The sequence below is a fragment of the Diadema antillarum genome, unplaced genomic scaffold (assembly GCF_040938485.1).
Source record: "Diadema antillarum isolate AM-2024a unplaced genomic scaffold, OU_Dant_1.0 seq00003067_RagTag, whole genome shotgun sequence".
Classification (NCBI taxonomy): domain Eukaryota; kingdom Metazoa; phylum Echinodermata; class Echinoidea; order Diadematoida; family Diadematidae; genus Diadema; species Diadema antillarum.
In genome coordinates, this window is record NW_027273657.1 from 1 (window position 1) to 12,327 (window position 12,327).

Genomic DNA, 12,327 nt, shown 5'->3' on the forward strand with positions numbered 1-12,327 from the left:
AACCCGACAGGTCTCTGTCTTAATAGTAGTATGTATGCATTTGAATCAAAGTGCACTCAGCCACACTAAACTCAATGACTGATATACATTTCTGCTCACTTCTCTGTACAAAGTAAGCATAATAATACTGGCACTGCTCACACATAAAAAGCTGTAGGTTATGAGATAGAAAAATGTATACGGCTGTCACTATGCAATACTGCCTTTTGTTGTGTGATAAAACTCACTGCTCAACGACATTCTATTATATGACACATTCTCTGAATTCCACTTCAAATTCTGCATATACACCATCAAAGCAAAAGAACGCCATCAATTCTAGCATTTTTTAAAATTTGACAGAGAATTTTCTCCACACCACCTATTCCACTCACTCAATCTTTGGCAATGAAGCTGAGTGACAGGCAGTCATCTAGGTAAGCTGCTTTGATACACAGTTTTCATTCATGCCTTCCTGGTAGCATACACTATCAATTAATGTTTGTCCAGATAAAATCATCTGCAGGTTCTCTCTTGACACAGCAACTGTCAATTGGCAGAAGACAAGCAAGCAGGTGTCACAAAAAATTTACATGCTTTTTTTTGTGCAATATTTCATGGAATCCTATGAATGACTACACGCAGAGTCTTCAAGTTGTCCTCAGATAAAAATGATAAGTTTTCTTGGTTTCATTTTAAATAAGATCATGTTGCATGTGAAACATGCTTAGTTCTAGATTCCTTCACGATGTCAATTTTTAAGAAGCTGGTTTACGATATTACATAAATCGCTTGTACACATAATAAATGCTATATGCACAGGTTCAATGTTCCATCTATCTCTATCCTCCTCTGCACCCCTTCTTCTATTTCTGTCTCTTGTTTGTCGATCTCTCTCTATCAACATCCAGAAAAAGGAATACAACATTCATAAAATATGCATCCATTAGGATGCTTTGAAATGTCCTTTCACATAAGGATTTGAAAATAATTCAGAGGTTAATGTAGTGTTGTAACTTAACATGGGAGTTTTGTTGTTGTTGTTTTGAATTCATATGGACTAATTAAATAAATCACTTAATCTATTTTGTGTGATACCCCCCTGATAGTATGTAAATTAGAGACCCAATAACTTATAGTTTGTAAATCTAAGATATACGCAATCTATTATTTCAAGGCTTACAAGATAATTGCCATCTGATTGTCTCTTCATATGCATTTTTCTTTTCTAAATGTAATGTTCAACCATTGAATTGTTTTTGAACATTGAGTGATGGGTCTTGACAATGCCTTTCTGACTGCGTTGCTGTAGCCACTGTCCAGTCTATATGTCAGTGATGTCCAGAACAGTGGTATGCTCTGGCTGATACATCAGAACAGCCGTCCGGGATGATGAGGAACCATCTTTGACAAATAGCTGCAAGATGAAGATGACAGATTGGATACACATGTAAGCACAAAGCAGAAATGATACAGGATCACCTTCAAATAGTTAATAATTACAACAAAAATACCAAGTAAATGAGGAGGAGGAGGAGATGATGATGATGATGATGATGATGATGATGATGAGGAGGAGGAGGAGGAGGAGGAGGAGGAACAAGATCTTCCTTGCCAAATTTTAGCACATCTTTTTTTTCCTTTTAAGACTGTATGTATTACACGAAGCAGTGACATAAGAGAAACATGTCAGTAACATTTCGAGTACAAATGAGACATACACTATGAAAGTAAAAGATCGAGATGGTCAAACAAATAACATGGCTGTACAGTTGAACCTCTCTTATCCGGCCTCCCTTTATCCGGATCTCTCTATTATACGGACGCAATCTCGCCGTGATTTTTTTAAAATAATTACGGGGAGGAAAGGGGGGATTCCCAACTCCTTGACAACTCCTACCCAAACACACATGAATTACATATTACTTCCAACATGATTAACATACATTACATCAAATTTCCTTCCAAATTGCTTACCTTCAGACATTTCAACATCCCCAAACATCCCCAAATGTAACAATGAAAAGGTTGCAGTATACACATTACCACATGTGGTACTACAATGGGCTACATCAGTACATTTGTATGTTATGTACATGTATAAAGCATTGAGTCTCCCGTATCCGGCCAAATCCCTTATCCGGATGAGCCCCCGGTCCCGACTTGTCCGGATACGAGAGGTTCAACTGTACTTAACTTGTATTGCCTAATTGTGACTACGGTATCACTCTACATAAACACTCCTCTATTGTCTGAGCAGGAAATGTCACTAATTGTACACTTTCTGAGAAGACGCATTTTCTCTGTGACTACATAAAAGACATATCATGGATTTGATGTTATTTCAAATCTTCTCAGCCAGAAAAATTTGATTTCTTCACTGCAGAAATTAAATTCTCTAAAGCTCAGCACTACTTCAGCACCTTCTGTAACAGAGCACTTCATAGCAGATTAATAATGTCTTTCTACGTGGACAGCTGTGTAAATATGAATGTGCTGATACCCATTTTCACAACAAACATCTATGGTTCAACAGTTCTGTCTTCTCATGTGACTATGTTTGACTCTACACTACCACCAAATGGCAGTACAAAATCTGCACCATGTCTGTGAGCTTTGCACGGATGCTAACCTTGTACACAGAATTGCAGTATAATAAGGGCTATTTACCTTCCCTGCAACAGAAAAGTGTAGTAATACGAATTGTGAAAAACAGTATTTTCCACGAAATCTGCAGTATTTGGGGCAAACAAACAGCACAAAAATTCTGAAAAAAAAGAAAGTATTAAACAGTGGGCATCTCTGGGTTTGCACAATTTATTGGCTGCATCTGAAAAGTGAGAGAAGAGGAGACTCACGCCGGGTTATGCTGCTCTATCCTTCCCCTGAGGATGTTGGGTCCAAGAAAGTTGCTGAGTGAATCCAAACACTGGCTGGCTGAATTGGAGGTAAGAGCACTGTCACTGCTCTGTCAGGCAAACAAAAAAAAAGAGAGGAAATAGTTTCAGGCACTAGGCTTTACCCCTCATGGCTTGTATGCTAGCATATGAGCATTCAAGGAGCAACCAAATCATGGAGTGTGGACTTGCAGAAAAGTTCAGAAGTTCAGGTACATCCTGTCAAAATGGTACCTGAGTGCATAGAGCACACGTGCAGAGTGAAGTCAGCCATTACTATTAAAGTGTAGGATGAATATCACATTTATAATTCTGTGGAATCAAAGTATTAGATAGTGTTGCACATAACAATAAAAAAATTGCAAACTTTCACTTTTGCACTAATTTCTTGTTGCGTGAAATGTGCAAAAATAGCCACCCTGCAAAAATGTCCACTTTTACAGTAACTTTCTAAGCAGTCACTATAGTACATACTATGTATATTCACTATCAATAGCAAACTCACCAGTGCTTCAAAGATGATGTCGAAAAACAGTTCCAGATGGGGCTTAAAATGTCTCTTCCCAAGGTTTCTTGCCAAAATGGGTAGCTATAATCAGAAAACATTTCAAAACATGTATTAGATGAATGCCACACAACTCATATTTCATTTTTTCATCATAGATGAACTATCACTCCAAAAGTTACGGCATATGTAGAGTAGAAAATATTGGCATTTCAAATCGTCGCTGGGAAAGCCTTTCCTTTGACATGCTGTGGTGGCTTTAATTTGGGGATAAGACAGCTAGGATTTGGACAGGACATCGCTTTATTGATTATCTGACCATTAATCCAAAAAAGCCATTTTCACCAAAATTTCAGATACGGGGTCTTGTCACCCCAGCGACGATATACTAGTAGCAAATGCTGCATGACTCATACAATGATGAGTGTGACACAGGGATGGCAGAACTGGGGCCCCTACCCTCCCCCCCTCCCCACAATTTTTTTGCACTTTTTTTTTTTGCTTCTTAGCTGATGAAACCGGAAGTGGCACCAGAAGTCTGAAGTGGCCCCCCCCCCCCCACTTTTGAAAACATGGCGCTGGCCATGTGATACACACACATCAGTACTATGATTAAAGGGAGGATGGGTGTAACTCTGTTTGGATTGAACTTCATGCCCTCATACGTCTACAATAGATAGATAATGTAACTACCTGGTTACAAATGGTTTCAAGGAGAGCGACGTGCTGGGGGTAATCTTGCCTATGTCCAGCTCCAGCCACCATGGGGAGGAATGAGGCAACATGGCTGGCCAGTGACTGGATGGTTGATAACTCTGTCAGCAGATCAATGCATCTAGAAAGAGAAGCATGCAAATAGTAAATAGCATAATTATGTAAACTGAGAGGTGATTATACGTCCAGAAATCAGAATGTAAAACAGTTATTCAAAAGAAACAATGTCATAAACATAAATATCTGTGGCATGAAGCTTTCGCGAATTCTCGCTATCGCCAATGACGTAAAAAGTACCCGGATGTTGATTTAAGTGTCATTTACGGTGCATTATGGGATAGTCCGGTAGCAAAGTCACTTCCGTTCGTACGCGCGTGATACGTGACTAATGCTATTTACACACACAACCGACTGTATTCTACGTGTACTTCCTGTTTTCTCGACTGGAATTTCAGCTTTAATATGATTTGAAATTTCTCCATTCTTAAGAAATTGCTGTTAATATGACTATTGGTTGTTGCTGCGAAGCTGCCATGTGTTGTTCGCACGACAATAAATGAAAAATTCTACAGAAATAGGACCCTTACTGGCATGCGAGACGTGACGTGGCTGCGTGGGTGAAGTTTGCGGGTGACTCCACAGCGCAGTACGTGCGTGCGCGACTTACTAGTAGTAGTACTTGCTTGGAAGAAATTGCTTCGGAGACAGGATAAGTTCGAGATCACGGTTCGTTCCCGATTGTGTTCGCGACACTTCGACAGAGAACAAATAAAAAGGTGGGCATTCCATGACGATATCCAGGTGGGTGAATATTTTCCAGCATATTTTCAGCGTACGCAGAGATGACTGATCAGTGATGTGCACATCGATCGCATGATCAAGCAGTACGATGTACTGGTATGTGCTAGCTTATGCGTGCGGTGGTGCATGCTAATGCAAGGCCGGCCGGCCTAGGGCAATGCATGCGGGGGTTACGAGTATGACAGGCCTGGCAACTCGCTGGCTCGGGCGGTACAGCCGCCTATATACTGTACTAGTATCCGTGGTCGGCGCGGCGCTATAGGTAAGGTACACATACGCACACGCCAGCGCTGTGCAAAATATGCCCCGCGCCGGAAGTGCCCTTGCCCACGAAGTGCACTAAATCTTGACGAAAAAGCCACATCCGGGTACTTTTTACATCATTGGCGATAGCGAGAATTCCCGCTAGCATTAAATGCATTTTTGTCTGCATTTTACTTTCGCGAATCTTCGCTTCTCACAAAATTCTCATAAAGTTTCATACACACAAAAATGTCTGGTTTTAGAGTATTTCAACTACGTTATATGTCGTCAGTTATCTGGTGGAGATTCTACATGCTCCTGAAAGCAAAAATATGAAAATTTTCCACTTTGTGATACATAAACATCTTGGTTGACAGACAAAGCTAATGTAAGATATGAAAAGCACACATACATGTGACACACATGTACATTAAGTTCTGCATTCCCCAAACACAAATACATAGACACACACATACACACACAAAATTATTGCAGCTTTAAACTCAATAGAGAAGTCATGTGTTTCCTAGATTTCTTCTTCTTACTTATCCCATTTAGCTGTTGGTGCCATTTTTTAAAGTCCTATCACTGGTAGACACAGAACAAAGAGTCTTACCCATCACACAGCTCCCATGGCTCAGGTGGCCTCCTGAACTTGTGGTCCATACACCCCCCTTCTCGTCCTCTTCCCATCTTGGGGGCAAGGGATCCACAGGAATACATCTGTGATGAGAAAGACCAGCTGGCTCTCAATCAAGTTCTTTTCATTGCTTCATTGGATTCTAATATACAGTGGACTCCCGTTATAACAAAGTCCTTGGGACTGGCAGTTTTCTTTCGTTATATCGAAATTTCATTGTAACTGAACAAACAATCAATAAAAAGCATAGAGCCGATAATGTTGTGGCTTGAATTTTTATTTCGTTTTAACCGTGTTCGTTATACGTTAAACGGGATTGCACTCTACTACAAACCAAACAGATTGATATGGTGACAATAACAGTTCTCACAATCAAAAAAAGAAAAAAAAAGAAGAGGAATGAATTGTCTTCCTGAAAATTTGCACACTCCAAGTTTTATGCTTTGACATATACTCTACTCAAAGATACTGTATAGATTACACTCAAAAAAAAAAAAAAGTTTGTATGACTTTCAACCTAACACATCAAAGAGATGCAAAAATATTCACAAGAAATCATGAAGATAGGAGCGTAGTCATCTGAATCAATATCAGACCAAGATATAAAATTTTACATGTGTCAGTCTTCTGCTATTCTCAGTGCACAGGCAGAAGTTTGCACACAATGAAGGGTTCTTGCACAGAATCACCATCTATGAAACATGACTTGGAACTACTACATACCTTGTAGGTAGTCCATCTACTTGAAAATAAATTAAGTAGCTAGATTATATCTTTAATAGACAAATACACAAAAGCAGAAAGCAAAGTCACCTGCTGATTGGAATGAAGCTCCATGTCATTGTCTCTAAGCTGTTTGACAACACCATAGGTAGCTGGACCCTTATCCAAACCACTGTATCTCTCTGAGCTGGCTGGTTGGTTCTCTAATCCTTTGATACCTTCTGAAATCTTGGTCATTAAGAATTCTGAGGCTTCATCACCTTTAGCAGGACAGACACACAAACAAAACCATACACATAGAAAAACAATTAAAGATACTGAATACATCAAAGCACTGTGTAAAACAACACACAGGTAATATTCTGTGCGATGGCTAATAGAGACCACCTGTTTTACATACTGTGACCTCTGTAAACTTTTGAAGAAAAAAAAATGTGTGAATATATAGTTTGCAATGACATGACAAATGTACTCTTTCTAGAACTGCTAAAAATCCAGAACTAATCAATGAACATATCTTCATGACTTCCAGTCAGAGAAGGGTGCGTTCACTCAAAACATGTATTTTTCACTACCAAAATGTTGTCTGCCTCATAACCCTTTCAAAGTATGCACACTTACCATACGCTCTGACTACATTAGCCAGGGCTGCAGCAGCGCCTTGTCTGACAGATGGAATGTTGTCTCGGAGGTTAAGTCAATATTATTTAGTTTTTCATATTTTCTGAAGGAACTGCCCTTCTTCTACATTATTCATAAGTTTGGGATCATAAAATGAACGGGAAAGTGCATTTTCAGCATTTCTTTTTACAACTCTTTTTTTTGTAGAGTAGGGTAGATCAGGTAAGTCTTTGAAGCCCCTTTTCATTTCTTGATAACCCTTTGCACACTCTTCACTTTCAAGTCTGATAACTTATGAAAGGATAAAGCTACTGCTTTGAAAGTTAGCATTACTGATGGTCAGAATATCTTAATAGTGCATGCTTAATTTCAAGTTAATATGATAATCCCTTCATTGTTGTTGCCCCAGTGGTTTGCATCCTGTTTTTCGTCCCATTCATCGCACAGCTAGCGCGGTTTCGTAAAGATTACGCGCTTGAATAGACAGATAGACCCTATACATCAGAGCCTCTATATCAGTTCACACTTTTCCAGAATGCGTGCATTCTTTACAATATTTAGATAGGTTAGGGGAATCCATTTAAATAGAGCTATACATCATTTTAAAGCTTAGAGTCTGCTCTTTCAGAAACTGCTCTTACCTAAAAATCCATGTCTGGCGACCTTTTGTTTGTTTTGTGATGCAGGGTCACATAAAATTATACAAAATAAATTCAAAACAGAGTCGTTTGAATGGCATAAACAAGGATATAAAAGGAAATTAATGATACAATATAAAGTATGGATGTCTATGCAGCGGGGATTACAACAACAATTAAAGTTATGGAGCGATTATGCAGAGGGCCGCCATTGTAAGCATAGCTTGAAAAGATGGCCGGCTGTTGCGACACGGATTGTCGTCCCTACACGGATTGTCGCCCCCGGCTCGGGGGCGACAATCCTTGACGGTGTTGGCGGCACGGATTGTCGCCCGCCCTCGGAGCACATTTTGCTGGGTAATATCGTTCTGGACATAGTCATTGAAATACTAACACATAACTTACATGGCTACATCCATGCAAACATGCCATGTAAAAAGTCATGGTGAGGTTTCAAGGAAGTGTGTATGTGCGCGGGCACATGATAATTTAGTGTCCGTTTGTGCGTGTGTGTGTGTGTGTGTGTGTGTGTGTGTGTGTATGTGTGTGTATGATGGAAGAATTTTTGCGTATGTGTTTTTTAGCTGCGCGTGGGTAGGGATACCTAGTAAGCTGTTGTTGGCATAAACGTTGATATTGATTTTATCAGCAGCTTTGACTTTGGTGAGTTTGTTTGGCGGATTTGTTTATGAATTCGGAGTGGTGCTTGCGTGCGGGCGGATGCTGATTTTCTGCATACGGTCCATTATGTCTTATACTAACATTGGGAAGTCGTTTCATCAGGAAGGAATGTGGTATCGGTTCGGGTGTGTGGGTGTGTGTATGTGGGGAGGGGGTTACATTTCGTTATTGCAAAAGTTCGTTATTCTGAAGGCTCTTTAGTCCGAGGTTCTTTATTCGAAGGTTCGTTATTCCGAATTTCATTTTTGGATCAACGAACCTCTAGGTACAGGGAATAAAAATTGTACAGGGGATGCTGTAGACGATTACGTCCTTCGACGTTTTCTGTTTTCCACTCGCATGGGAACACAGTGACGCGTGGGAAGCCACACAACTCGTGTTGCCAAGCTGCAGCGCATTTACCTGAAGGAATGCTACAACACACTCGGAGCGGTGGAGAGGCAGAACCACAAAGTCAAGTTACGAAATTTCTCCCACAAATGGTCAATTTAGGTGGCACGCATATACGCATGACATCGCTTGACCATTGGTGCTGAACATTTTTTCCTTGTACTATTTGAATGTATATTTTTCGAAACTCGGAAGGCAATTTTTGGGTTGGGGATGAGGTGACAGCATTTTTTTTTTTCACTTTTCTGGCCGAGAAGGTGTGGGACAGCGATAAACTATATAAAATGAGAACGAATTTAGTATTTCCCTATAGTCTTACCCACTTTACGCTCCATGGATATTACATTTTCTTTTATTGTATTTGCGTGTGGGAGGGGTGTCCGAATGTCCTAATGTTTTTTTTTTTGTGTGTCTGGAAATGTAATAGGCATTGCTTTATTATAACAATCTCCTTAACATAACCCAGAAAGTCATGAATATCGCTGCACAATGACAGCGTAACCACAGTTTGTACTCTATTCCATGACTGTAAGTAATGTTTTCTTACTCAGTTTAACTTATCGATCTAGATTGTATTCTATTTGTGGTATAATTATGTTATGTAGTCTTTAAATTTATGATGTTTATCCATATTTGAGCTGCACAAATAAAATTCAAACTTCAAGTTCAAAATTTCATATGTCTTTTATTACTGTAAAGCAAATTAAAGAAATGCGAAAACTTTTCACAACTTGTACGTAAATTCAATTTCAGTTTTCCCCAGTGTACAATATAGACAGTCCAATATGTGATAAATTTGCTGTCATAGTACATTGACTTGGCAGGGCTCGTCATATTGTACATAATTGTTTATAACAATCTGTAACTATCCGAAAATATCCGCAACTCTCCGTAAATAGTCGCAACACTCCGCTAGTGTTCCGAACTATTCGGAAGTTTATGCAAATTGAAAGAACAAAATTACGAGCCAATTCGTAAGAATATCCGCAAGAGGACGCAAGTATTCGCATTTGGTCGTATCTCTCCGTATCGCCCGCATATTTTTTCCCGTATGCTTTGTAAAAATGCTCTGGTGACAGCAAGGAATCCGCGGGTGTCCGCAGAAAAAAAGAAGACTTTTTTGGACGTAACGCCGGACGCAGAGCATTATGTGACTGGGGCCTTACGTAGACACACGAACGCTCACACACAACACACACATACGTAGGACCTACGTAGCCCACAAACAAACCCCTCAGATACTCATGCAGGTACAAAACTGCGCCCACAAACACGCACCACCATATACCCTTTGATATACACATACGCCACTATATACCACATACACACGTACGCATACAGGCACGCGTATACACACAGACAAACAAACCACTACCACTATACAACCATCACACATGCACAGTTTGTACATATTGTTTTATCATACTCCAAACACACACACACACACACACACACACACACACACACAACAATACGGAAACTCATACACAAGTCACTTATTGTACGCACCTACAAATCATACACAGCACATACCATGCAGCTCACAACAAATACACACACACAAACACACACACACGCATAACTTACCAGTCATACCCATCCCACCAAAGCTTAACACCGGAGCAACCACCCCGAGCCCTGGGCGACAATCCTTGACGGGGCGACAATCCGTGTCGCAAAAATTTTTTTGCCATTATGGATTGTCGCCATCGAGGTCAAAAACTGGGAATTGCACAAGCGTCACGGATTGTCGCCAGACGACAATCCGTGACGGGGCGACAATCCGTGTAGGGGCGACAATCCGTGTCGCAACACCGGCTCGAGGAAAAGGAAGGGACGTATACTAGTTTTGTAACAATACAATACAATAAAATACAATACAATACAATACAATACAATACAATACAATACAATACAATACAAATTCTGCTGCGAAGATAGCAGGGAAAAATAAACTCTGATGTGTGACGGTGGTGGATGTGCGTGCAAGTGCTAGAAAGTGCACAAGTTGCTGGTTGATGTAGAATAATAGAATTGGTTTGCTGGAAGAAGGAACGATATGCGATGTTGCTATTTGTGACCGTTCCCCTCAAAACGAACATAAAGTCGCACACACTGATTTTGCGTGAGGACTGAAAATAAGTGAAATGGGTCGACCTAGCCGATCTTGACTTTTTCATATTTTCTGAAAGAGTGGGTCTTCTTTTACATTATGCTAAAATTTGGTATCATAACACGGGCAGGAAAGTGTGTTTTTTAGCAGTTTATCTCGAACATTTTTGGTGGAATAGTGTGATTAGGTGTGTCTTTAGAATCCCTTTTTCATTTCTGAAAAACCTAGTCCACACTCTTCACTTTCAACTCTAATTACTTTTGAAAGGATAGTGCTACCGCTTTGAAAGTTGACATTAATTATGGACAGAATGTGCTAATGAGGCATGCTTAATTTCAGTTTAATTTGATAATCCCTTCATTGTTGTTACTCTGGTAGTTTACTTCATGTTTTTTGTCCCATTCACCGCACAGCCAGCACGGTTTGGTAAAGATTAAGCGCTTGAATAGACACTGTACTTCAGAGCCTCTTTTCTCAGTTCACACTTTTCCTGAGTTTGTGCTTTCTTTCAAATATTTAGATAGGTTAGGAGAGTCCATTTGGTTTGAGTTATACATCATTTTAAAGCTTAAAGTCTGCTCTTTCAGAATATGGTCTTAACTAACAATTCATGTATGGCGACTTTTTGTTTGTTTTGAGGTGCAGGGTCACATTTGGGAAGCCAACATTAATCATATGAATTATTTGTTTTTAATTCGTATTTGAAGTATACTGTAATAAAATGTGCTTGGTTACTAAGGCATTATGTGGCCCCTGCGGCGTTCGGACGAACTACGGAATATCCCGTAGATGGCCCGATATGGGTTAACAAGTAGGCCAATATCGATCCTCCGCAATGTCATTAACAATGTCCAAATAATATGGTGTTACACCTTAAAATGAATATTTCCTACAATTTTCTGTCATGTCCACACATCTGTAACATAATCGCATGCGTTACATCTTTATAATCAGAACGATTCCCAAGAATAGACACAAAACTTGACTGTTTGGCAACTGATAATGAGTAACATTAATACAAAAAAAAAAAGGAAAGAAAACGATATGGTCCAGCATGATGTTCGTGCATCACGAGCAACCAACATCACGGAGAAACCAACATAGAAAGCACACTGTGTGACATATTAAACAACTAAATTTTCGTTTTGCAGTATTTCCTGTTGGGCGCGATCCTTTTGGTAGAATGTCACTTTAATACCTTGAACGCATTACGAATCTTTCGTTACGCGACGGGAAGATCGATAGGACGCGGAATCAATCAACTGTGACGGCACCAGCATTCGGACTCCCGTCCCCATATGTACGTCGTTAAAGGGATTGTATAGTATTAGTGCAGATGGGGATTGTGCTTTTAACATTCTGCGACATATTAAGGAGCCACC

The 12,327-nt window shown here is 39.9% G+C and overlaps 1 protein-coding gene across 1 annotated transcript; it reads right to left on the reverse strand.

Moving 5' to 3' along the window:
- Positions 1 to 1,088: 1,088 nt before the first annotated feature.
- On the reverse strand, positions 1,089 to 7,183 carry LOC139715198 (uncharacterized). Its single transcript, XM_071626789.1, has 7 exons — positions 7,124 to 7,183; positions 6,593 to 6,762; positions 5,756 to 5,862; positions 4,075 to 4,216; positions 3,382 to 3,465; positions 2,838 to 2,947; positions 1,089 to 1,396 (listed from the first exon to the last, which is right to left on the reverse strand). Exons 2-7 carry the CDS (start codon positions 6,737 to 6,739, stop codon positions 1,351 to 1,353), a joined length of 636 nt encoding a protein of 211 aa, XP_071482890.1. The 5' UTR covers positions 6,740 to 6,762; positions 7,124 to 7,183; the 3' UTR covers positions 1,089 to 1,350.
- Between the last annotated feature and the right edge of the window lie 5,144 nt (positions 7,184 to 12,327).

Coding starts and splice junctions, on each gene's coding strand:
- LOC139715198 (XM_071626789.1), bottom strand. CDS start 6,739: ATGACCAAGATTTCAGAAGGTATCAAAGGATTAGAGAACCAACCAGCC. Junction 4,217..5,755: donor CCATGGGAGCTGTGTGATGG/GTAAGACTCTTT, acceptor TTCTCTTTCTAG/ATGCATTGATCTGCTGACAG. Junction 1,397..2,837: donor ATAGAGCAGCATAACCCGGC/GTGAGTCTCCTC, acceptor TTCATCTTGCAG/CTATTTGTCAAAGATGGTTC.